The sequence below is a fragment of the Sinocyclocheilus grahami genome, unplaced genomic scaffold (assembly GCF_001515645.1).
Source record: "Sinocyclocheilus grahami isolate Dianchi unplaced genomic scaffold, SAMN03320097.WGS_v1.1 scaffold10.1, whole genome shotgun sequence".
NCBI lineage: Eukaryota > Metazoa > Chordata > Actinopteri > Cypriniformes > Cyprinidae > Sinocyclocheilus > Sinocyclocheilus grahami.
In genome coordinates this window covers 605,666-633,523 of record NW_015505189.1, presented here as the reverse complement: position 1 = coordinate 633,523, position 27,858 = coordinate 605,666, and the positions used below count along the sequence as shown (strand labels likewise).

The 27,858-nt window shown below is 38.4% G+C and overlaps 2 protein-coding genes across 2 annotated transcripts in view; one reads left to right on the top strand and one right to left on the bottom strand.

Annotated features, from left to right (window-relative positions):
- Positions 1-21,399, bottom strand: part of LOC107594191 (probable E3 ubiquitin-protein ligase HERC1) — a 55,255-nt gene extending 33,856 nt beyond the window's left edge. Inside the window, 23 exon segments of the mRNA XM_016284157.1 lie at positions 1,343-1,377; positions 1,379-1,561; positions 1,747-1,867; positions 1,957-2,071; positions 2,919-3,000; positions 3,139-3,401; positions 6,610-6,801; positions 6,896-7,028; positions 7,144-7,296; positions 8,071-8,283; positions 8,373-8,498; positions 8,591-8,756; positions 9,262-9,396; positions 9,589-9,760; positions 10,567-10,711; positions 11,734-11,861; positions 12,070-12,213; positions 12,956-13,052; positions 13,173-13,484; positions 13,586-13,780; positions 19,519-19,614; positions 19,708-20,137; positions 21,395-21,399. Coding sequence (XP_016139643.1) covers positions 1,343-1,377; positions 1,379-1,561; positions 1,747-1,867; positions 1,957-2,071; positions 2,919-3,000; positions 3,139-3,401; positions 6,610-6,801; positions 6,896-7,028; positions 7,144-7,296; positions 8,071-8,283; positions 8,373-8,498; positions 8,591-8,756; positions 9,262-9,396; positions 9,589-9,760; positions 10,567-10,711; positions 11,734-11,861; positions 12,070-12,213; positions 12,956-13,052; positions 13,173-13,484; positions 13,586-13,780; positions 19,519-19,614; positions 19,708-20,137; positions 21,395-21,399 — 3,641 coding nt within the window.
- A 2,694-nt stretch (positions 21,400-24,093) lies between these two features.
- sh2d7 (SH2 domain containing 7) lies at positions 24,094-26,486 on the top strand. The gene is made up of 7 exons (XM_016282742.1): positions 24,094-24,320; positions 24,497-24,586; positions 24,798-24,981; positions 25,362-25,553; positions 25,686-25,815; positions 25,864-26,336; positions 26,424-26,486. Exons 1-7 carry the CDS (start codon positions 24,094-24,096, stop codon positions 26,466-26,468), a joined length of 1,341 nt encoding a protein of 446 aa, XP_016138228.1. The 3' UTR covers positions 26,469-26,486.
- Positions 26,487-27,858: the final 1,372 nt, after the last annotated feature.

The window sequence follows — 27,858 nt, the reverse complement described above, 5'->3', positions numbered from 1 at the left end:
TTCACCATGTTCTCGATGAGTGCATGGAGTCTGAATGAATGGCTCAGATCGAGGTCTGACTCCTCGCAGGACTGTGGAGAGCTGTATAAACACTCACGAGCCAAGCGTCCCCCAAACCAATCAGCAGAAGAGTCTGGAGAACTGTAATGTATAAAATCACATGAACACTCTTTAGATATTAAAGTGTTATTTTTTTTGCTGGCTTTTGAAACAGAAATAGCACAGTAACCAACAATACAGCACAAAATAATAATAAACAAAAGACAAAGAAAAGTCCATCTCTCCTATTGGAATTTTAAAAAGGTAAACATCCTCTGCTCTGTAAACATCCATGACAGTATTTCTCTTTTGAAAATAACAAATGGAAATAGATCACAAAAGTATTTAATGTTTTCAGTTCATTCTTTACATTTCTTTTGGACCTGGGGTAGAGAATTTGGAAACATGGTGAAAAAAAATATTATGAATACTACTACAACAGGGATAGTAAATAACAAAGTTAATGAAGTATTATTAATATATAACTTTATAAACTGTTACTAATGATGGAAATAAACTGAAATATTATTGTAATCAACTGTCAACCATACATATTAATTTGAATAACCTTTATAATAATTCATATGATTTTACATGTGGCCTGAGAAAATCATGTCTATTATTTTGGTTTGTGAAATTGGAGATGGCGCTGCGCACGTGTACAAACATTCAGGAGCACATAAACTTCTTGAGAATGCTGCCCCGCGACTTTTATTAATAAAATAGTTTAAATAGCCTACTGGAGAGATGCACACACGCAGGTAGGCAACTGTCACCTCTCTCTCTCTCTCTCAATCGAATAATTAATTCAAGTAGCTAAATGTTATAATGAATTAATTCAAATAAATGTGATCTTACCGCACTATTTAATCTCTTTCTGATCTGAAGCGGGCAGAATGCTGAGCTAACGAGCCGTAGCTTCGCGTCAGGTTTTTCTTGCCTTCATGTCGTGCATTAAAATTGTTCAATGTACAGCTAGCCGTGCATTATCCCTAATGTGTTTGCTCTTTAGCAGCAGTTTTTTACAGCAATATTTAAATGACACCCTGGTCATTCTTGGTGTACGCAAAATGGTCCCACACTATCGACAAGCATTTCGACTGTCACAGTTAATCTAATGCGTGTAGTAGCCTCCGTGTCTCTGATAAGCACGTAATTTTAAGCTGGTGCACCTTTAGTGTAACTTTGTTTCCATTTAGCACAAGCTGCAACAGTTCCGTTCCGTGTAACAGAAACACTCGGTTTAGCAGAACCTTTACGAATAATTAACTGTGACGTTTTAAAGCGTGGTTAATCGCGAAACCGGTTAATCGCTGCATCCCTATTCACAAATGTGTCAGAACTCACTTCCTGCGGTCATGACCTCATGCTCTCTTTCCTCCTCATCATCTTCCTGCTCCTGATGACCCTCTTCTCTTTCTCTCTCTCTGTCTCTCTCCTCCAGCTCAGCCTCCTCGTCTATAGTTCGGGTGAAAGAGTGTTCCTGTGGGTCCATCTCCACAGAGTCTACGTTATCAGAGATCTGCACACAGGAGGAGAAATGGCTTTACATATAATGAGGCCCAAAAATCTGACCACATTAAAATTCTAGGATTTTTCAAGGATCTTAAAGGAATAATTCACCCAAATAAATGGATTATTCTTCATTTTTCTTTAAAAATCCTACGGTTATATTCAAGATTTAATTTGTAATAAAAAAAGTCATACTCTGCGTTCTCGTGATGACGAACGGATCTGGATGAGCTCCATGTTTTTGCAAGCCAAGAGGCGATTCCGCACCTTATACACACTGCGATACACCTCTGCCAAGAGTTTACATGGCTGATATCTGAAGGAAGTCAGAAAATGGGAAAGAAATTCTTTAGTAGTGTCCACAGTGTAGTATTCTCTGAAGTTATGTAGAATATTATGTCATACCTCCCTTCTCCACACGCCTGTCCCAGCAGCCCTGTGTGTTTCAGCAGGACAGCAAGTACAAAGCGGGTCACTGTGTCTAACAGAGCTTCATTCAGCAATGATGCACTGTCCCAATCTACACAAACACACACAAGACTAAATTAACATGTAATGCCATCAAAGATTTGATGTTGCACAAATGAAAAGTTCTAATGCTAATGGCAAAATTATTTCTGCTTTTAACAACCAATAACTTTATATAAAGTCCAATAACTCCATAGTTAGAATAGTTTGCACCAAAAAGATCTGGTTTACGGACAGCTGTAACATAACAGAGGATATGAATGTCAATTTTTATTTAACTGTTACCTAAGGCAGTAATTATGGAAAAATACTTTGCCACATGACAGGGATCTAAGCTTAAATATGACAACCATTCATGCTATTGTTAATTCTACATTCAGAAACAGCTTTCAGAAACACAAATGGCTTTATTTAAAAGATTAATTCACTTCCAGAATAAACAATTTTTAGAAAATGACATTGTTTCACTAGATAAGACCCTTATTCCTCGACTGGGATCATGTAGAGCCCTTTGAAGCTGCATTGAATCTGCCATTTGGATCTTCAACCCCTTGATCCCCATTGAAGTCCATTATATGGAGAAAAATCTAAATTCTTTTCGACTGAAGGAAGAAAGATATGAACATCTTGGATGACATCACATCTTCTGGATGTGAACTAATCCTTTAAAATAAATGACAACTGGCACAAAACCCTAATCAGGTGCAACAAGACAAGTGGTGTGTAGTGAGATTTTGGACTAGTGAAATTTCACTGTGGGTGGGAGCCATTATAAAGTCTGCATAGGTTAATGTGTGACTTCTGAGATTATGCAAGCACTTAGCACTTAGGTAAAGCTAATCAGCATTTATAATACTCCTTCCATAATCCTCAATATATGTTCTATTTTTGTGTCCTACCCTTGCTGATGGCATAATCCTGCATGTTTGTCCACAAGCTGTGTGTGGGCTCTTTAGTTGATCCAAGGGCCAAATCAACAACCCCGCCCCCCCCAACCCCCGATGTCATCGTCCATCACGATGTTTCACTGTAGACATCGTCCGATGCCAATTTGGTAGACATCGCCCAACCCAAGCGGAAAAGTGCCATAAGCTGAATGTAATGTAATGGACATGTTACCTGGTCCTGCAGAGACATGACTGGATTATTCTTGGTGGTGTTGATGTGGAGAACATGGAAACGGTTCTTTCCGCACAGGTCATATGCAATGTTGGTGAAGGAGGTGCTGGCAGTCTTGGGCACACGGTTATAGATGATGATCAGATCCTCAATCTCAGGCAATGCAGGAGAGTTCCGCAAGCCGTCCCGTGTCCGTCTCTGCAAGCCGTCCCGTGTCTGTCTCTGCTCCACCTCTCGCACCTCGTGTCTGGCCATGGTGCGCTCTGCAGGAGAGAGAAGATGATCATATTTACATCTACAAACATGCATTTATCTTTATTTAATTTTTTATTTGCAAAAACCCTAAAATTATATAAATTCTATTGTACACTTAAATACTTCTGTAGAATTTCTACAGATTTAAAGGGACAGTTCACCCAAAAATTGTCATCATCTACTCACTCTCATGTCTTTCCAAACCTGTATGGCTTAATTTCTTCTGTGGTACTTGTGGAACAGTGGTACTTCTTGTGGTACTATGTTGGTGACCAAGCATTTTTCCTTTCCCATTGACTTCCTATTCACTGAATGGTTACCAACATTCTTCAAAATATCTTCTTTTACGTACGTTCCACAGAAGACTGATGACAGAATTTTCATTTTGGGTGGACTAATCCCTTCAAATACTGTTTACTAGGGGTGTGACGAGATCTCGCGAGATCCGATGTGCGACCAGTCAGATCTCGCGAGAACGTGATGATATCCTCGCGCAGACCTTTTAGATATATTTGCATTACACTGGCTCGTTCACAAGTGGGGGTATGTAAGATATTTTATGTTACATCAGGCAAGTGGCCGCATGATAAGAGGGAAAATTACGCAGTGTAGTCTTTATCCAGTCATAAAAATAGAATTCACAGTTTAACGTAAACACATGAACAACATCTCCAGAACTGCTCTGAGAGTCACTTCATGACCATTTTAGCATTTGACTGGAGTAAAACTAGCGTCATATCACACGCACAGAACTGTAAAGGTATTCACGGCAACCCGTCAAAATAAAAGTCCGGTTTGATTTGAAGACATTTTGCCTATAACTATTTTTCAGTACAATGTACATAGCCTACTAATACTACTAAAATGAAACAAACATTATTTTTCAAGGAATAATCACACAAAACATTTCTTCCATGTTTTAATTTTAATAGTAAATCCCCTTTGTTTGCCAAAAAAATCTTGTTTTTTGTAATAATTTTCAATAATTAAAAGATAAATGATAAATTAAATTAAATTAATATTTTATGCCTTCATTTGATAACCAGAAATATTTAAAAACACAACACAGAATTTCTGAGGGGGAAAAAAAAATTAATGCATTTTTTTATGCATTCAAATAATTAGACATGCTAAAACACAGAATTTGGTAACAATAAATAACATGGTGAGAAATATGACTAAATTATCAATTAAAGCTTATCGCTTAAAATTATCGATTAAAGTTTCAGAAGTTTAACTGAATGAGAGATGAGTGGTTTTTGAGTGTTGAGTGGCTCTTAAAAAGGAGGAAGGGGCCCGAGCAAATTACCATGGGGCACGCAAGATTGGTAACAATGATTTTCTTTAAAGATCAAGCTCTTTAAAGTTTATTAAAATGCTAAAAACACAAGATCTGTACCATGTTAAATTATTAGCGGTGTGACGAGATCTCGTGGTACAAGATCTCGCGAGATCCGATGTGTCTCGCGAGATCTGACTGGTCTTGCGAGAACCTGACGATATCCTCACGCAGACCTTTTAGATATATTTTCATTACACTGGCTCGTTCACAAGTGGTGGTATGTAAGATATTTTATGTTACATCAGGCAAGTGGCCGCATGATAAGAGGGAAAATTACGCAGTGTAGTCTTTATCCAGTCATAAAAATAGAATTCACAGTTTAACGTAAACACATGAGCAACATCTCCAGAACTGCTCTGAGAGTCACTTCATGACCATTTTAGCATTTGACTGGAGTAAAACTAGCGTCATATCACACGCACAGAACTGTAAAGGTATTCACGGCAACCCGTCAAAATAAAAGTCCGGTTTGATTTGAAGACATTTTGCCTATAACTATTTTTCAGTACAATGTACATAGCCTACTAATACTACTAAAATGAAACAAACATTATTTTTCAAGGAATAAATCACACAAAACATTTCTTCCATGTTTTAATTTTAATAGTAAATCCCCTTTGTTTGCCAAAAAATCTAGTTTTTTGTAATAATTTTCAATAATTAAAAGATAAATGATAAATTAAATTAAATTAATATTTTATGCCTTCATTTGATAACCAGAAATATTTAAAAAACACAACACAGAATTTCTGAGGGGGAAAAAAAATTCATGCATTTTTTTATGCATTCAAATAATTAGACATGCTAAAACACAGAATTTGGTAACAATAAATAACATGGTGAGAAAAAATGAAACATTTCATAGGGCCCTAAACATGTAATTTTTGTTAAACTTTTAATAATTTGATGTGAAAATGTATACGTTTAATGATTTTAATTAATTAGACATGCTTTTTAATTAATAAAATTTAATTTTAACTATTAAAAAGGAGTCAAGAAAATTTTTAATGGAAAAAACGGAATTTGGAAAAAAATAAAACGGAATTTAGGAAAAAATAAAACGGATTTCATAGGGCCCTAACTATCCCTTAGCCTTGCCGTGCCCCCCAGTTTGGCAACCACTGCTTTATTCTTTTAAATTGATACATTAATCGTGTTTATTATATATTTTTTTATTAAAGTGAAAATCAGTTTACAAAATAATGTAAACTTGACTGACTGCTTCACAGTCAGTGACTGTGACTCTGCTTGATATTTATGTTGTTTATTGTTTATTTATACTATTTATAATTTTTGTGCAATTACTTGCCTGTCAGTTATTCAAATAGATGTTTAATTTCATAAAGTACAAGTTGATTTCAAAATGCACCTACTTTTTTGCATTTTGTGTTTTTCAGTTTTTTATCAGACTCCTATATTTATGTTCATTTATTTCACTTTAATGCCATAGAAAATGACCTATACATTGCCAGTAAAGTAAAATTACTGAAAATTAGGAGCCTGATAAAAATCTTAATTTTAGAAGAAAATTTCAGATGGCACTTAGAGGCTTTCGCGTCTGAACTCTTCATTATATACAGTGGGTACGGAAAGTATTCAGACCCCCTTAAATTTTTCACTCTTTGTTATATTGCAGCCATTTGCTAAAATCATTTAAGTTAATTTTTTTCCTCATTAATGTACACACAGCACACAATAAAAGAGTGAGAAAAATAAAAGGGTCTGTATACTTTCAGTATCCACTCTATATATATATATATATATATGTATATATATATATATATATATATATATGTGTGTGTGTGTGTGTGTGTGTGTGCATTGTAAATTTAAACTTAAATTAGCTATTTATCATATGAATGTGAAAGTCTGACCATGCAGTGGCCACTGCAGCTCCTGTTCCTCCAGAGGTGTGGCAGCAGGCAAAAGTCTGTTGAGACAGTCAAGAGGGGGAAGCAGGTCTAAGAGGTAGCTGAGCAGCGGCCGCGCCACCCAAACAGGCAACAACAGCAAAGACGTCACAATCTGACACAGCATACTGCCCGCTGCAGACATGTAGATCACACCTACCACAACCAAGCACAGGGAAAAAATTAGCAGGTCCATTAACATTTAGATAATAAATGAGTCTAGCTTAAATGTGTGTGTACATTGATATACCTTGTAGCTTCTCACGCACGCTGCCATTACCAGAGCTTTCTCTCAGAAGAGTTGCAGAGCGATTATAGATATCTGTAGCATGAGGCAATAATAACTGCAGGTGTTTGTGGAGGAGTGCCACACTACTGGAACTCTGAAAAACACAGATTAACATATGGAAGAAAATCAGCCCACTCAGACCCAATAAAATGCATGATCTTTCCAAGATGGAAATTTGTGTGTGGATATGTATTTGGTTGTGTATGTACCTCTGTAACACAGTTGATATGGCAATAGGCTAGTAGTTGCTTCTGTAAAGAGCAGAGCAGTTCATGGAGGTGAGCTGGTTGGCTGCTATCAGATGAAGATGTTCCCTGCAAGATCTTATCACTGTTCTTCTCCAGCTCTCCAAATGCCTGGTCCTGTTAGGTTAACACACATGCACACAGGAAAACAGGTTGAGAAGATAATCAGAAATGTATATCAGATGTTGCATTTACACTGTAAGTGTAATACACATACAATATGGTGACCCATTTCCTTTTTATCCTCTTGAATCTGTTTACATTCATTTAAGATAGTGTTTACCTTTTTACCTGACCAAGATGCACTAGGCTGATAAGAGCACTAGTGGAACCTCACTGAAAATAACAATTTGCATGCCCTTGCTCTCAAAAATATCGGGTTGACGTTCACCACAGCAAATTAAATAATATTTTACCAAAATATACAGAGTATATATATAAAATATTTGTACGGCAAAATAATGGCAAAAAAACTTATTTCTTTTGAGTTGTCTTTGTAGGTTGCATGCAGAAATAGGCAAGCGTATTGACTAACAAACACATGAGTCTTATGAGGTGATTAGTTTAATGAATCACAGAAACAGATTCAAAAACTATAGTCACTGGTACGAATCAGTCTGACAAATTGTTTTATTGTATGAATCAGTGGTCACTGAATCAACATCTGAGTCACTTACTAAACTGCACATTATCGTTACATTTAGTGATGACAGTCTCGAAATGAAGCAAGCACTTTTTGCTGTCTAAAAGTCTGAAACTTTTATTATTACTGACTAAATGTTTATATGGCAACATGATCATTTAACCTAAGCGAGTGTATCAAGATAAAGATAACACAAAGCTGTCTGACAGCGCAAACAGGGCCTCGAGATTTTAATCTGCAGAACTGACCGTATAAAAGCCCAGGTTCCTGAGTAAAGTTTTCATGAGGATCTCTGCCAAGTGTGTGTCAGGATGTGTATCAGAATGAATGCCAGAAACATGCGTAGAGTCGGAGGGTAGAGCGGGAGTCTCAGAGGTGTCTGGAGGACAGCTGTACCCCAGCAGAGATGCCACATGGGTGTGATCCTGCAGACTAGTGAGGATTATATCCAGCTGCATCCTCTGTGACAAAAAACACACACCCATATGACTGACAGATGCTTTTGTAAGTTAACTTAAACTGCTCTATACAAACAGGCACAAACTCGTACCTGTCCTTTGGAGAGGCTCTCCCAGCGGTCTGGTCCTTGAGGAAGTAGCGAGTGCAGTAGCTCCATTCTTTCTCTCAGAGGCGGCAGCAGCATCGTCGCTCCCACGGACAGAGTCTCGATGACAGCCTACAAAATGCAAACATCGATCAGAGAAACATACAGGCCACAGTAAACCATCACAGCAACAAATATGTGGAAAAACACAAGCAAACACAGACTTCCTGGATTTCATCCGGCACTGATGCATCCATCAGTCTGAAAAGCAGATTACGGAGTGGCCGCGCTTGCCGTCCCAAGATACTGGTGGCCACTCCACCCGCCAGCGCTAGAGCCAGGTGATTGGACAAGAGCCGTAGACATAGTTTCAAGAAGTTATGATGCTCCCTGTTGGCCCAAAAACAAATTTACTCCCTCCATGGTGCAGGAATACACACACTTAATATTTAATAACCTTAAGGATGGTTTAGAAAAAAATCAATTGAAACTTGATCTCAAATAAACAACATTAGCAGCAGCATTAATTCTCCAGTGACATTTAATGGATTTAAAAAACAAAGCAGGCTTCACTTGTCTATAGACCTTAGTCAGGTTAGACACCATATTGAATTTTACACAGATGAAAATGAGGCTGTGAAGGAGATATGTACTGCCTTTACAATGGCACGGACTGTATAAAGGTCCTACATCAGCTCACAACTTTCAAAACTGTTTTATAGAGTTTCTGTCTAATACATTTTTTTTCAGAAAGCCATTCATGCTATTGTTAAACAACAGTGCAATCCATTCAATGCACTATACTTCTATTTCTCACAGCCTCATTTTCATTCCTGTCAATAATTAAATATGGTGCTACCCTGACTAAAGTCAATGGTGGTGGCAGAACACACACTTGGAAGATGGGAAAGGCAGAGGTGGGATCTCGTTGTTGATACCGTCACAGTATCGTTCCAGGAATGAGCGCAGGTGAGAGAAAGTGCTTTCTTCTAGGTCCACACAGTATGGCCTATGCCAAGCCACCACCTGCCTGTATACATACACATAAGATTAACAAGCTAAGTTATGGAAATTTAAAAGAATAAGAAAAATAAAACAAAAGACAAAAAAAAAACTTCTTGCCATAGGAATCAACTTAATGGCACAAATGCATATGAAATATATTGTGTAATTATGTAGGTAAAGGTAAAGATAATAAAAGGGGTTTAACAGACTTGCTAACCTGTCTCTCGGGAGGGCAGTCCAAGCCAGGCTGTGTGAGGTGCCAGCAGAAATCTGCTGAATGGCCACTCCATCTAAACCAATCACCTTCTTGGGTTTGGTGATGGGGCCAGTGGAATTCCCTTGACCGCACTGACCCATTGAGTTATTCCCCCAGGCATACACTTCATTGTCTGTAACAAAAACATCCACAAAAAAAATTAAATGAAAGAGCAACTATTCAGCATATTAGCATGTAATTTTACGAGTCACATTTCACTTATGCATTTTGAAAAGCAGATGTGTGACAGTAGCATGCCCTAAAAGATCACTTGACCATTTCGCAATGCACATGAACGGTTCTGTTTAAGTACACAGCGTAAAATTTTCTGTGACATCATGTGTGAGGCCCCCTTGCTTCACCTTATCTGAGTCTGACTCAGCACATACCCTTCTGCTACTAATCTGACCACCCTCTCTCTCTCCACTATCACAAACTACAGTTTACACAACCCTTACACTTACAGTACAGCCCAAAGAAGACTCACAAAGCCAACGCACCTAATCACCAGCCATTGTTTACGGAGTTTACAATAGAATTCTATAATGCTTTATGCAATACACTGAAAGTGAAAATATTAAAGTGAGAATATTTAACGAGGATCACAAAACTAACTGCACTGTATAGACCGTAGTCAGGTTAGACGCCATATTGAATATAACACAGATGAAAATGAAACCATAATTTTAAGATGTAATTTTCAAAACTTTCAAACCTAGTTTTTGTCTACTAATTTTTTTTATTAAAGCCATTTTGCCTGCTGAACAACTGGCATGCTGTTAAACAATAGTACAATCCACTGAAAGCACTGTACTTCCATCCCTTACAGCCTCATTTTAATTGAATTTTCATGTTGTTTCACTACCAGCCACTTAAGCATACCAGATAAAGCTATTAGTTTTGTGTACTCAATTCAGTGGGTTTGCAGTGATCCCTTACCATGTGATAAAGCAAGGCAGTGGCTGTCTCCTATGGAGATGTCTACCACTCTGGTTGTGGCAAGTTCCTCGACCAGTTTTGGCCTTAGCGCAGTGGCCTCCGATGAACCACAGCCAAGACACGCACCACAGCCCCAAGAGTAAACCTGCACAATAAACACAGATAACAGTGGGTTTAAAATGATCAATCAACATGAACTTATAATTGCCCCTAATTTTGTAATCTATAATCAATATGCCCTTTGTAAGGTTCATGCATGCAAGGTCAAAAAACACTTTCGTTTTCTCATAATATACATTCAATTTCACCACATTTCTCAATGATTCGTAAATGATTCATACGAAGCAGTTCTAAGATTCAGTCTATTTAAACCCCTCCTTTCCGTGAGCCTACTCTGCTCTGATTGGTCAGATGGCCCAGTCCTTTGTTACGGATCTAACGCGGACAGCGTGTATCAGAAACTAAACACCCATTGGCATAACTGAACGACAGCTAGGGAGAGAATGTATAGAGAGAAAAAATGGTATTGATTTGACCTTATAAAATCGAGCCCGAGTCGATGATAAAGCAATCATCATGATGATTCAGTTGATCAACCAGACACTGATTCGCAAGCACGACTGAAGCAGGATGTTTCTCAGTGGTAAGTGTCAACTTAGTTTGTGGTAGTTATAAGACGTAAATGCAGCATCATTGTTAGAATTTATTTAGGTGCACGACATGTGTGGGAACTGTATCAGAGTGCCAAGAGAAGGTGAAAACCTCTGCTGCCACAAAGTATGACAGGTAGTATTATACATTTCTGCATTAGTTGAACATTATTACTTTCACAGCGTAGGACACAGCTTCTTCTCGACATGATGTTTACCACACGGAAATGCTACACTGTTTCAGGGCACTGTTCGCGGCCTGCCAATGTAGAACAGGCAGGCATTATGCAAATGTGTTACCCAGTGACGTGTAGCCATCACGGAAGTTGGATTCGAATTCCTGAAGTTTCTTTTAGGTGATTCAGAGTCGGTTCTTTTTTTGAGAGACAATAACTTTATTTACCGTGCACTGTCGGCTTCACAACTTTGCAGGTAGTTTACATTCACATACAGCAACATTTCACAAATGGAATAATAGGGGCACTTTAATCATTTCTGGCTTAGCAATGTCTCATACCTGACCAGTAGAGGTGAGGGCCAGAGATGACTGGCTGCCAGCACATACTTTGCGAATGAACATTCCCTGGAGCGCCTCCACCACCTTGGGTTTATACACACGATTGGTATCACCATGACCCAGTTTCCCTGCAGACAAACAAATATTAAGGTGTAATTGTCTTCCATAATCTTTATCATCACATATACAGCAACTTCACAAACAATAATTACTAGATAATTACTCAAGCACATCTAGATGCAGCTGCTGGCTTAAATGCATAGTGGGTGCCTGACACCATGAAAAGGACTGTCTCAAATGTCTCTTCAGTAGAACAAGTGATGTAGGTTAACTCACCATTGTCTCCACCTCCAAAGGACCAGACTGTACGTCCATCTTTAGACAGCGCAATGGTGTGGGAGCTTCCACAGGACACCTCACCTACATTACTGATGTCTTTAACTAGCGTGGGAATGTTCCTACTATTACTGTCGCCATGACCTACAAGTGTAGACAAACATAATCAATGATTCACAAACACACAAATGTCAACACAAAATGGAGCAAGATAAAATATTATGTGCATTAGTTAAACAATTTTATTTTAATCACGACAAGTTTTTGCATTTTAATGGATATGACAATGTTAATGTATTTGGTCTTAGCAGACTAGGTCCGCTACGGTCACTGTGGCTGCAGAGCAAGTATGGACTCACTACTGCCAATCTGTTGGCATGCTGCTGTGAGCACACAAGATAAGCTACTACTGCATAAATAGGCATACATAAAATCCTTAGCAGATCTAGACAGGTGGAGCTGAGGGAGGTGGAGGATTTCAGAGGAACTCTGATAGCACGCTGCAGGACCAGCTTACAGTGAACACTGAATCAGACTTTTTAAATGTTGAGCAAGTAAGCTAATTGGCTGTTAACTGCAGGCCAATCCCTTTGTGCCAGGTAATAAATTATGTGATTGCTAAATATATATACAATTATATATAAAGACTAAAGACATATTTTTCAGCATTTATTTGATTTTAAAAAAATGCAGTAAAAAGAGTAATATAGCAAAATTGTATTATTACCTAAAGATAAACATTTAATATTTTAATATATTTTAAAATGTATTTTACTCCTATGATGGCAAAGCTGAATTTTCAGCAGCCATTAATGTTGAAAGCAGTAACTTTTTTTTTAAACAAATGTGTATTATGAAAATAAAATATATATAGACAATTGCATACCTAATCTACCAAAGTCACCCTCTCCCCAGGTGTAGAGCTCTCCATCCTCACTCACTGCAGCGCTGTGTCTATACCCTGCTGATACACAAACCACCACCTACAAACAAACAAACAAACACACACAAGCAGTAGAAGACATTAATAATTTAAACACACAGATCCATTCTGAGTGTTCAAAAAGCTCAAGTGATGCATAACTACTGCATGAATATAGTACCTTTCCTTGTAGAGGGCCCTGTATCAGTTTGGGGTATTTCTGGGTAGAGCTATTGCCATGACCCAGTTTGCCATAGTCTCCATCACCCCAGCTGAACACCTCTCCCTCGCTGGTGAAGGCTAATGTGTGCCCATCTGAGCCTTTGGATGATGAAACTTTCTTATTGGCACGGTGAGGTTCAAAGGTCAGCTTCTTAAGGGTGGACTGGTTGTTTGAGTCACCCAGTCCCAGGCGCCCATAGCTGCCCTTCCCACACGCTCGGACTGAACCATCAGAGGAGATAACAAATGTGCAGTACTGGCCAGCTTCAATCTGAAGACACAAGATGTAGTCAGCAAGCATCGATTGTGAGCATGAAGGGGGATATTAACACGGACACTGTATGAATAGTTAAAATGAAAAATGCTTTCTACCGTTTGTGCATCACTGAAGCTGGGAGCGAGTTTGGGCTGGAGAATTTTCTCTTGAGTGCCCTCTACGAGCTGGTGGCTGCTGTTGCTGCCCCATACATAGACCTCACAGGTCTCAGATACCATGGCTGCCTCACCCGCCTGTATACTGTCTGGACTCGCGCACGTTCTTGAGTAGTCTGAAGCCATGCGACACACCTATCATGAAACCGATTTAAAAAAAGACAGTGTCAAACACATGGCCCAATTCTAGTCTACAGGATAATTTGAGAAAAATTAAAATTAAAATTTGGTATCATATATATTCATAATTTTCTATTTTTAGATACAACAGGACAGATTTGTTGTGCAGCATGTTATATCATGTATCTTAAAGCAGCAGAAATTCTCTTCTAGTTGTGCACAATGGCAGCTGAAACAGGATTTACTGGATGACAAGAGGAAATCAGAGGACAAATTACTCAAGGAAAATATATACTGTAAGTTTCAAGTCTGTACTGACACGCATTCATACATTAAGACTGATTCAATGAGTTTGACTGAAAAGCAGGCCTATAATCAAAATTATGGCAATGTTTGGTTGGAAATGGCCTATTACAGCTAAAGTGGTCCTGCCAAAAGCAGTGAGTGGTTTCTCTTTATTTGATTTATATTTATTTATAAACCATTTCTTGTGATTCCCATTCATTGATTTATTTGTGGTGGCCCGCCACAACATCAACAATATAATAAATGCTATGTTAATTAACATTACATTATAAATAGACTTTATTCTTATATTGCTGTGGCCGTGTGTTTATTGTCTTCATGTTCAGTAATTTACAGCATTTCGATAGCAGGATGCCTTTGTCCATATTAGGAATTTCCTGGAACGTTCTATTACATCTGTGAGTCATATTTGGAGTTTCTGCGCAAGGGCACCCTCTGGCTTCCAGTATGAATAAAACACAGCCAACATTACATGAGTGTACTAAAGCTCACACCACCCGATCTCCAGTGTTTTTTCCACCTCAAGCTTTTTTCATTAATGTAAAAATATACCTCATTGTCAGGTTCTAGCCTTGTTATACTGTGCATGCTCTCTTCATAGATGAACCAAGATTTAATAATTACAAATAATTATCCTGCTGATGATGCTTAGTATAATCTGAAAAAGAGATTGGCTTAGGGCAGGGGTTTTCAAAGTGTGGGGCACGCCTCCCCAGGGGGGCGCCAGAGCATGTCAGGGGAGGCGCGGGGAAATTATAATAAATTCAAAATATAATTATTGAGTTAAATTATTATATGTATTTTTTATTATATATAAATGTTTTTATTTAAACGATACTAAAAAAATAAGTCAAAAATATGAAAAACATTTTTCACCCAGAAGGCCGTAGCTGTGAATTCGCTGCTGTTTGACAAGCCCGCCAATATGTATATGCCTAATAATACAATGGAGCGGTTTCTGAGACCCCCCCGATTCAAAGCCTTCAACTTCAGGGCTTAAACCCAAAAGAAGACGATATGATGATCAGTATTTGAGTTTAGGGTTTACGTGGACAGGACCAGCTGATGAACCACGACCTTTATGTGTGGTTTGTCAAGATATTTTGGCTAATGACAGCATGAGGCCCGCAAAACTTCAACGACACCTTGAAACCAAGCATGTTGAGGTAGCAGAAAAACCTCCAGAATTTTTCCAGAGAAACTTCAAACCTTTCAAGGTCAGAAAAAAAATTGTTGCATTGCATATTGCCAAGGCAGGCAAAGCACATACCATTGGAGAGACGTTAATTATGCCGGCAGCAAAAGACCTATGTTCCGTGATGCGAGGAGAGGCAGCGGCTTCTAAGATCGATTCTGTTCCACTCTTTGACAACACAATAAGTCGGCGCATCTCAGACATGGCACAGGATGTGAAGGAGCAAGTTTTAGACAGCGTCAGACACAGCCCATTTTTTGCACTCCAGATCGACGAATCCACCTATGTGGCCAGCTGCGCTCAGCTGTTAACATATGTGCGGTACATGAAAAACGTAGACATTCAAGAAGAGTTTCTATTTAGTAGTCCTTTGCCCACCCACACAACAGGTGAACACATTTTCAACAAATTGAACGAATTTGTGAGAAAGAACGATATAGACTGGGAACGCTGCTGTGGCATATGCAGTGATGGGGCAAAATCAATGACGGGCCGCCACAGTGGTCTCATATCGAGGGTTAAAGAGGTAGCTCCGAGAGCCGTGTGGACCCACTGCACAATCCATAGACAAGCTTTAGCTGCCAAGAAGATACCAAATGATCTTCAGAGTGTCCTGGACGAAGCTGTGAAAATTGTCAACCTGATAAAAGCACGACCTCTAAATGCTCGTCTTTTCCACATTTTATGCGATGAACTGGGAGCGCATTACAAACAGCTGCTTCTGCACACCGAAGTCCGCTGGCTGTCTCGAGTTCTATCACGACTTCTTGATTTGCGTGAGGAAGTACTACTTTTTCTGTCAAATGTTAAATCCCCACTGGCGCAGCACATGAGTGATTCAAGCTGGATCGCAAGGTTAGCTTATTTGTTGTAAGTTGTGTCAAAAGGGAGGCCCACTGTCTTAGACTTTGAAAACCCCTGGCTTAGGGGGTAACATAAAAATCTGAAATCAACACTATTTAAGAAAGGGCAGTTAGCTGCAAAGCATATGAACAGAATCCCACAAAACCCCAACAGTATAATATTGTGGCTAAACTGATAAAAAAAAATTTTTTTGGTCCAGATTTGCATGTATTGTTTTAGTAATACATTGAACATTGGCAGCAGCTGCCTACCTTTCAAGAATGAGAGAATAAACAGAAAATAACAAAGACTCTTTTATGCTGGCAAATTACATCAACAAATATTACAACTATTTCACTCTATTCTAGGTCGTTACAATTGGTCAACTGGACTCCTGAGAACATGAACAAACTGAATGTGTAAAATCCTTATGAAAGACATCCTACATTTGAAACAAAACTAGGGTGATAACATTTAAAGTTTTGTTTTCTTAACCCAATAAAACCTACGGTATCATTTTTTAAACGTACAATTTTAAGGCCTCTACCTTATCAACATGATAAAAACAGTACAGTCTACTACATGCCTTCTGTCTGACTAATAGTTTATACTTTTTTAGCAAGTTAAAGGTCTTTTAGTATCATTCTAAAAATGTCCCACTTCAGATTGTGGTACACGTCTTTTTGATGTGAAATCTTTACTATTTTTTATTAGGTAAAGGATCATATTTATATTGTAATATAAGTAATATTTCAATATGAACATTTACTGGACTGAAGCAAATTAGGTAAAAGGGTTATTTCACCCAAAAATGAAAATTAGCCCATAAATTACTCACCCTCAAGGCATCCTAGGTGTATATGACTTTCTTCTTTCAGACGAATCCAGTCGGAGTTAGATTAAAAATTGTCTTTGATCTTTCAAGCGGTTTAATGGCAGTCAGCAGGTGTTGCAGTGCATCAGTCCAAAAGAAGTTAAATAAAAAGCGTCCATCCATAATAAAAAAAGTGTCTCACACGGCTCAGGGGGGTGAACAAAGTCCTCCTGTAGTGAATCGATGCGTTTTTGTAAGAAAAATAACTATATTTAAAACGTAATAATTTAATCTGTTGTACACAGAAGCAGCTCCGGCCGGATGACGTAGGACGTCGGGCCATTTTTTTTATGGATGGGCGCTAGGGATGGAACGGTTCGTGGAAAAAAATCAAACCGTACAGTTCTCCACACATGGTTCGGCACGCACTAGGACCGCGGTTCAACTTAAATCTGACAATGCATCTGTAATATGGTTTGCTATAAATAACACGTAAAACAAACAGGGTTCGGGCTAATGTATGTTTCTGTTGATGGAATGCGCATTCTGGCTTCCCAGTACATTACAACAGCAACGAAGAAAAAAAAAAAACAAACAAAAAAAACAACAAAAAAATAAAAAAATAAAGGAGGACAAACCATTCACTCCTGTTCAATGCGAATGCTGGAATATGAGCATTCATTTATTCCATCATCACCCGGGTGCTGATAGCACGTGTGCACAGGTGAGACCTGAACAACACGCGTTGATATCTGTGTTTAAACTAAACTCATGGAAGCTTTGCCAGTTTAAACATTTAAAAGCCAGAGGACGCAAGCTCGCGCGCACAGTGAGAAGATTTGTGCGTGCGCTCATCCGAAGCGCGCAAACCCACGCCTCAGAACGCATGCAAATATTAAGCTCTCTCTGAAGTATTGCGTTTAAATGGACAAATTCACACAAAGATTATGTCAAAACACCCGTCTTGGTAAGTATCCTATAGCAGACATAGCGGGCTGAACAATACTTACAGTGTCTTAAAGTGACAGCACTTTCTTAATATTAATCAAACGGCAACAACAAAGAAATCACTCACTGCTCTTGATTGAATAGGTTTTGTAACTTTAATAAAGATTAATCTTTAATTTATACAGTCAAATATAATCTTTACTCTATTGTATTGATACTATTTGTGCTGTTGCTTGTAGTTATATTTATTTTCTTTATTTTTATTTGACAGTATAGTTTTTCCCTAAACATATCACATACCGAACCACACCGAAACCATGACCCTAAAACCGTGATACAAACCGAACCGTGAGTAAGTTGAACCGTTCCACCCCTAATGGGTGCTTTTTATTTCACTTCTTTTGGACTGAAGCACTACAACACCCGCTGACTGCCATTAAACATCTTGAAAGATCAACGACCATTTTTAATCTAACTCCGACCGGATTCATCTGAAAGAAGAAAGTCATATACACCTAGGATGCCTTGAGGGTGAGTAATTTATGGGCTAATTTTCATTTTTGGGTAAACTAACCCTTTAAGGATGATCCATACTTCATTTTAGAAAAATCACCTTAAAATCTATCAAATATTATACATAAGGCTTCTGAACGTTTATTTGTACATCTCTCAGTTATCATTGTTCTGCATTATATTTTACATTTAAATATCAGCAACGGCACCAAATTGCATATTTTTGCTCAATTGGGTTTCTGAAAATGGTGATTTCGAGTGTGGATTCATATTCTCCAATATCATACTATATGAGCCACAAAAGCATGATGTATCAAATATGATACAAAAAAAAAAAATTTCAATTTTTTAGATTTTTAAAAATATTTTATCTAAAGTTTTAATAAATAGCTCTATTTCTAAAAATAAATAAATAGATTTAGACTATTATTTATCATATCAGTCACAACGCGAACGGCCTTGAGTGAGCAGAGGCCGGGGGATAAAGTGAGGAACGGCCGGCGGGCTGAGTGATGTGACGACCCCGAGCTGGACTCCGCTTCATCCACGGTGAAAGCCGATTCGATGATCGACAGTGCAAAGTTGATGCATTTCCTCAGCAACCAGCACGGATCAGCTCCAGGCATGACGAAGCAGATATCGTCCTCTTTTGGAAGGCCAAACAAAGTAGTTTCGCTTTCACAACGAATCACACAGCGCATTCACAACATGGCGGCAGCAAAAATACTACAGCCAGAATAAAAGTTACGCCTTCTTTCTTTGCGTGAACATTTGGGCAGCGTTATGCAAATCTTCCAACATCGTGACGTAGACATGTGGGGGCGTGTTAGAATGAGCAGTTTTAGGTAGGCGTGGCTGACTCTTAACTTTTATAAAGAATATCTCTTTGGATTTGAGACTTTAGTCTTTGCAACTTTACAGATCTTCTTTATGCACTAACAGCTTGTAACACTCCAAAGAGAAAGGAAAAATCGCATCATATGACCCCTTTAAATGTCAGGCTTCACAGGGTTATATATTAAAGTACCACACATTGTAACTGTTTTTCATTGAGGGATTCATGCGTCAAATTGACATGGCCTCCTCTTATCTATACTACAAATATTCATCAATATATTTATATTTGTATTTTACCTCCTCAAACAGACAAAGTGCAGCCTCGTATAGGGAACAGAGACCCTCCGGCGTGCGGGTCGGCTCCCTCCATTGGCTGCGATCAGCAGATGAACCCTACAACACCAGACATTCAGTCATTTAACAACATCCAACAATGTCAAACAAACACATTGGTATCAGTGTATGAGTGTATTAGTGAGCATGTACCAGTGAACGCCTCATCTGCGTCAGAATGTTCATGAAGCAGTCGTATCCCATCAGCCCCTCCTGGCTCTGCTCCAGGCTGCTGACACCGGCCGATGCAGCCAGGGCCATCTCAACCCACTCCAGCAGGTAGCGCAGTGACCCTCGTTGTGCTGCCAATCCCAGCAGCAGCTCAGACGCCAACCTCCTTCCCACCACATCGGCCCCTGAGTTCCGCATGGTCACTCCTTTCAGAAACGTGGTGACCTGGGCCAGGCAGTCCAAACCCATCGGTGGAATCTTGCTCTGACAGTGCATGACAGAAAAGGCTCGTAATCGCTGGGTTGAGAATCTGGTACGGGTGAAAAATTGAGAGTTGGGTGTGAGGAGAGCAGCGCTGCTCAATCCCTCACGACTCGGCTGCTGTGAAATAAGCAGCAGCAGCAGCAGCAGGCTCAGTGTTTAGTCCCTCCCTATCATTCATTACCCACTGCACAGAACAACAGCGCTCGCAGCCCTGAGCGGCTCGACATATGTAACCATACATTTATAAAATAAATATATTCTTTAACACACACAATATCCTAGAGTAGTTCGTTATTTGAAATGATTTGAGATGCAATAGTACTCTCTCTCTCTCTCTCTCTCTCTCTCTCTCTCTCTCACACACACACACACACACACACACACACACACACACACACACACACACACACACACACACACACACACACAGCCAACGCAATATTCCCACTATGTAATGTATTTAATTTGATAGCCTATTGTATATGATTTAAATAAGTAAATAAGCAATTAAGGTTTCATTTTTAGTTGGGCAACTTTTTTTTTATTTTTTATTTTTTTTTACAAATTAACAAAAATAATGGTTTAAAAGAAGGCCGGCTTAATCTGTACTGCACACACACAGATAAACATTCTTCAGAATATCTGATCACACACACAGCAGCGCGGGTTCACGCACGCCGAGTCTAATAAAAGATGGGATCATGTGGTTGTGAGACTAAAGAAGCCACTAAAATAAGATAATTAAGCTTATTTAATAAGAATGAATTGCTGTGAGGCTTAAACTGACCAGAAGAGTCCACGAGCTAGCACAGGCTGCCCAAGACCTGACAATAGTTTGTTCTTTAATTGCAGTAAAACACTGGATCATCCCTGATCCTGATCCAAACCTTTATAAGGGACAGCAGCCAAACACTATAAGTCACTGACTGCCCTCAGAGTTACCCAACAACAAACACAATATGATCCTGTCATCTAAAACCAGTACTTCTCATGGAAGACATGCCTGTGCGTCCAATATAGTAAATAAGGGGTGAACGCTGCCTCCTGTAGGCCTAAAAGAATAATGCGAAAACAAGTGTTTTTTTCGGAATGCTTTCTGGGGGCCGTTCTTCATACGTCGCTAACTCAGTTAACTGGATTTGATTGTTGATGATTTGGCATGGTCTTGGATTGTTTGGTTCTTCGAAGCTCATCCCGGAGTTGCTGTCATAGCAACAGGTCTGTAAGCTTTAACCTGCTCGGGAGCAGGTTTACAGGATTAGATTGCATCTTTTTAGACAGAGTTGATACTTAAAATCTGTCCCATATTATTTGAAAATAATATAAATAATGTTGTGTAGTCTATAATACTATAGACACAGCCAGTTTTACTCATTGAAAGATTTATTAGTGATGAAATAATTACTTCATAATTGTATTGAGTCTTACACACATGCTATACAGATAATATAGAGTCGTGCATTAATTTGAGTGCTGACAGATATTATGGGAGTGGCTTGATGGAGCGCAGGAGATGCAGATAACATAGATCTTGACCCTTAAGAAACTTTAATTAATGCTGTCACGTAACAAATCTGTTCAAATATAAAATTAAATGAATTGCTAATTACAACATTGAAATAAAAATGTAAAACCTGTACAAATACAAGAAATCGTGAATATAAATAATTGGGAATCATTAAAAAAATACAAATAAATTTAAAACAGTGCACATTTCATTTATCTATTATAACATTTATGTAGTTTTGTTCGCTTGGGTGTTTCCTTATAAAGGTCCAGAAATTTGTCAAGTGTTTCGCATAGACTGTATAAAAATGGACAAAATAAAAATCGAATATGAAACTGAGGCACATTCACTAAATTAGCAGGGTTTAATCAAAGAAGCTTGGTTAATTTGCCATTTCAACCTTATCTGATCTGGTATACCAATAACCAAAGGCGGACAACATGTTCTGATCAGATAATATAAATAAAGGAAGCACCATAAATTTAAATACTGTACACCTAATACATAATATTAAATCAAAAAGCATCTTGCTTTGTGATTTTACAACTCAAAGTGATCAGATTTGTTTCATATTGATACTAGATAAAAGTGAAAAAAAGACAAAAAGACAAAATTGAAAAAATAGTTTTGTAGCACCATTAAAACAGTGTTTTACTCAGAAACAGTAATCTTTTATAATCCTATGTGTGTGTATGTGCGTCCCGAATCCTGTCCATGAAATTCCATCCACTTGCCACCAGAGGTCGCCCTCCCATTATATTGACTCTCACACCACACAGACTGTAACACATCACCCTGGACTACATTTCCCATGCTCCATTGCACTAATCACAAGCTCACCTGAAACTTATCACATACAGCTGCTACCCATTACACCCACTATAAGAATCAGTCTCAAACAACCATTCACTGCCGAGTATTGTAAGCGCATATCGCTACCGTAATCTATAGTTACTTTACAGAGCCAGTTCCCGGTCCTAGTTGGAGTTTCTAGTTGTCTTTGTCTAGTCACGTCTAGTTTCCTGATTTTCGCTTGTCATGGATTATCCCTCTCGTCTCGCCCTGTTCGAATACTGTTTGCCCCTCGCCTGGACCATAGCCTGTGTTTCGGATTAACCCTTTGGATTACCCTGTTTGGACTGTTCGCCGGAGATCGACCACGCCCGCTCGCTGGACTACTCTTGTGTCTTGCTCTCAATATACCTGTTTGCCATTGTCTGACCCTTGCTTGTTTTGACTTTGTTCTAGAATAAAAGCTTTGCATATGGATCCGCACGCCTCTTGTCGACGCCGTAACTGTGTGTGTGTGTGTGTGTGTGTGTGTGTGTGTGTGTGTATATATATATATATGGGTCAATCCATCTCAAGTGGTCCAATGGAAGTTGCTTGACCAATTTTGTTTTATTTTTGTGTATTTATTTTTGATGGATTAGCTCCATGTATTGCATAACTTGGTTTAATCACAGCAGCCAGGCTTTGTGTCATGGCTCACAACAAATTATACGAACATTTACGCAAACCTCAATATCTCGGCTCAGGATAGTCCTAGCTCGTTGGAATAATAAAAAAGATCTCTAGTGCACATTTAAAAAAAAATATATATATATATATGGTTTTGAAATACCAAGAGGTATTTGTGCAAAAAAAATAGAAAATTAAAATGGACAAGCAACCAACTTTACACTTGAGATGGAATGACCCTATAAATGTATAAAAAACATTAATTTTATTTAACCTGTTAACCATAAATAATCTCATACAAAATAGTTTCATATTTCATGTATATAGTTCTCTCTGCATGACCACTGACCATAACTGCTTTTATTCAGGTGTATATATTCCCCAGCACATTATCTTCAGCACATTTAACTCGCCCATGTTAATATAACGATGTGTGATCAGTGGATGGTGGGTTATTAATGTGTCATCTCTGCTGGTCCAGATTGCTGTCTGTCAGCAGGTCTCCTCCACAGGATCTATTCAGCAACTCTTTCAGTGCTTCATTGACATCAGTATTAAACACGCTGCTAAAGCTACAGTTTGGGAAGGTGACCTGGAATGAACCCACCATTTCCTGTACCCACTGCAGCTCGGCACACAGCTCCTTTTGCTATCAAAACAAGGCAAATTGCAATAATGTGAACTATCTGACATTGGTATTCTGAAACACAAAAATTCTTATTAATAATAATAAGCCTCTGAAACGTTTTTCCCCAGATGAGCATATTCATTTGTTAAATGTTAATACAGTTTATAAAAATGTGCAATGGGTATAGTTCCTGATCCAATCTGTTTTCCAAATCTAAACCACCTTTTTAGTCTTTGATATTTATACAAGTCTGAAACTCAGGTGGAAGAACCTTCTATAGATAGTGCAACAAAATCACACTGAACCAGTAAGTCATTATTGACTACAGGCAGATAAACGCAAACAATAGAACCTTTTACATTTGCAAGATCACACATTTACGTATGAGGAAACTAAGCAAATGAAGTGTGCCTGTTTCCTGTTGCAGTAAGTGAGTGATGTTATGAATGCTTGAAAGTGGACAGTGGGCTTTATTGGATGTGCGCAGTGCATTTGTGCACGGATTGAGATGCTCACAATGGAGCAAATAGAGGCAGCCTTGTACCAGAAGATGAAGATATCTGAGAAATTAAATGAGAAGCAGATGGAAAGAATGGAGGGAGTTGGGGGAGATCTCACCATGGACAGAGAGCAACAGAGGGAGCACATCCTCAAATGGTTTGTGGAGACTCAGGCTGTGCTCATCCTGTGTGATGGAAGTTTTCCGCCCTGGTTCCAGGGCTTCATCTCCAGACAGTAAGAACTATTGATAGATAAGAGGTTTGGTAACTATTTCACCATGAGCTGTAAAACCATCTGAACATATTAAATACTGTCTGTTTTTGGTTATGACATCTGAGATGGAAATGTTTATGATTGTAAATTGAGGCAGTTGCACACTGGTGCACTGTGATAACTGTTGCTGTTTGCAGTGAAGCAGAAGATCAGCTCAAAGACAAGAATGTTGGTTGCTTCCTTATCAGACTCAGCGAAAAATCCATTGCGTATATTCTTTCATACAAGTAAGAATAATGATTTTTTTTGGTTAACACTACCATAGGATCTCATTTGTTTGTAGTTTAGCTAATTTAGTCATTTTAAGTAAATACTATATTATGTTAAAACCCCCAGGGTAGAGGTAAAATCAACTAGCTAATGGTTCTTACCTTTAAAAACAGTTTGAAGCTGCTGTGTTTTGAGTTGTTTCATTTGTCTAATGCTTTATGTTGACAGAGGACAGGATCGTTGTCGCCATTTTGTGATAAATCAAACTAAGACTGGCCTGTTTGTCGTTTCTGGTGATTCCACCACTCATAACAGTCTCACAGAGCTGATCAATCACTTTAAAACCACATCAATCCAGCCTTTTGGAGAGTACCTGACTTCATACGACACAGACATGGACTCTGTTGGAGAGGTATCAATCATTCTTTTTAAAGATGCACTCAGTAATTATTCTTAATTTAAAACGTTTAACATAAAGAAATAAAATCAGGTTCAATCACATTAGAAGAAGAATCTATTTATTATCAGTAGCCTAATAAAAGTGGTTTTATTTGAAGTTGATCTCATAACCAGGCAAATTTCACACAATTTATGTTAGTAATCCCCTGTTATTGGACAGATTTGATTTGAAAAAAAAAATCATGGTTAACTGTGTGTGTTGGGCATTTTGGCCAGCACAACATAATAATACAAAAAATACCAAGTTTACCTTTAAATAGATGAAAACAAAGAGAGAATACCAGCACAGTAGGAAATGTTTTACAATGCATGTCCTATTTGTCATTCTTCAAGGACGCCAAAAACAAGCTTTATGACGTGGTTCAAAATAAGCCCAGAGTTAATGCGGGTGTTAGCGTTAAGGCTCTAAGAAGTTTATGGGAACAAACTAGCAATGTCCCGCATGGCACGCCTCCTGTTCTGTATTCTAAAAGTGCCCGGAAACTCGCAATCTCCACCTCTATTGACAGGAACAGCCTTTCTCAGGTAACCAAGTCAGCTGCTTCCTTGGTTACTATCTTTCTGGTAACCATGGCTAATTCTAGGGTGCAAAACTTTTTTTTTTTTTTTTTACATATCTTGTTTTGAAATTCTTGTATGTGTTGTATAAATCATTAGGGTACAAAAGTTCCACCAGTGCCAAAGAAGAATACACGACTTCGGAATTCCTTAAGCGCTGGTTTTCCTGGTACAAATACATCCCAAGAACAACACAGCTTTTCAGAATCAAGGACATCTGGAAGGTCAGGTGGTGATGAGAGCGTAAATGGCAGGAAAAGTGATACCTTGGACACAGAAGGCTACAACTCTCAATTAATGTTGCCTCCCCACGATGAAAACAATCAGTCTTCAACCTCTAATTCTTGCAACATTATGCCCTCCACCCCTCAACAACCTCCTTTAGCGCCACCCAAAACAGCCTCCTGCTCTTATGCTGTCCTCGATCTTAAAAAACGCCATAGTGGTGGTGGCCGAGTGCCATATAATGACAAAGAAGCCCTACAGCCCAATCCACTCTACCAGACCTCATCTGTGGTGTGCGCTGGGCAGCAGGACCAGCCCGGGCAAGAGTATGACAACCGTATAAAGCCCATCGATAACCTTTTAGCAGAAAACCCCTATCAAGACATACCTGAACAACGTGACAGTAATACCTATGAGCACATAGCTGAGAGCAACACCTATGAGGACATCCGAGTTACAGACAGCAACACGTATGCAAGTTTGGATGAGATGCATCCACACTCACCGAGCATCTCGGGAAAGAAGGTGAGACCTGATATAATTACAAACAAATATATATCATTCCTATACTGATTATTTTGTATTAAATTTAAGAACTGTTATTATTTACAGAATCATAAGTGGTGGAAACTTCGACTGGAGAATAAGAAGCAATAGTCATCCGGTGAATGTAAAAGCTGAGAGAAATATTTCATTTAATGTTTTATTGTTTTGCTACACAATTAAGTTCAGAGATATTAAGTCATAATTTTCACGTTGGTGTGTACAGTATATATAACTTCAGTATAGCATGGTTTCTACAGTTACAAAATGCTGAAAATTGTTTATGCAAATACAATGGTACAATGAGATGGTTATGATAAAACATATTTTGAAAATGTATTTGAACACCTGTTCTGATTATATCTATTGTTATCACTGAATTTCCCACTATTTTCCCAGGACTTTATCTTTCAATGTAGACTAGACCAGTGTAATTTACTATTTTGTAATTAGTAGTGCTCACAGCCTGTCACGTTTAAACCTAGTTTCAACAGTAAACACAATTCAGCAATCCACACTGTTTGTATGATACAATAGTCTTTCTCTACACATCTGAACCCATAATACTGCACAGCATAACTGAATAAAGCATGGGGATAATATACAATAAGTGCTCTGTATGAGGTTAGTATTGAGTGATTGCATTGTGCTTCCTATCTCCTTGAAAGTGATGTGCTCCCCTATTTTATGTTCATATTGAATGCTGTAGAAAACAGTTTAGAATATAGACCTACTGTAGACCTTCTGTCATGCCTATATTTTGCCCTCCACTATAGTATTACGTGATCCATTGCAATTCGGATAATAGCTGCCTTAATGGATGGTGATATACTCATATCTCTAAGCCACTGAGACATTTCCCCATGGTTTGGACTCTAAATATTGATCCACTTACAACCTCATGATGGATTGGTCAGCTTTTGGAGGTTTCTTAACAGACTTATGCTATATAATAAACTGTGCTTGCATATACTGTATATATTTTTTATTTTTTTTGCCATCAAGCTAGCAGCAAAAAACAATATTTCAGAAGCTTCACTGTATTAGATTTATATAAAGCTTGTGCTTAATTTCATGATAATTATACATGTTTATACTTTAAATTGTATAGTAGCCTACTCACATGATGAAATCAAGTGCATTGAAGATCATGTTCTCAAAATGTTGTACCAAGTTGGGGGCCAGCTTATGAAGTTACCCATTAAGTTAAAAACAGAAGAAATCAAACTTTCTTTATTTCAGCTAGATCTGAACTAGAGGGAGACTGACAAATAATGTGCAATTATCTCAGCCTAAAACAGAACTGTGAGAATGGCGACATGTAGGCTAGTTGTTAAATAAAATATTAGGATCACATTAAAGGGGTCATATGATGCGATTTAAATTTTTCCTTTCTCTTTGGAGTGTTACAAGCTCTTGGTGCATAAAGAAGATCTGTAAAGTTGCAAAGACTAAAGTCTCAAATCCAAAGAGATATTCTTTATAAAATGTTAAAGTCAGCCAC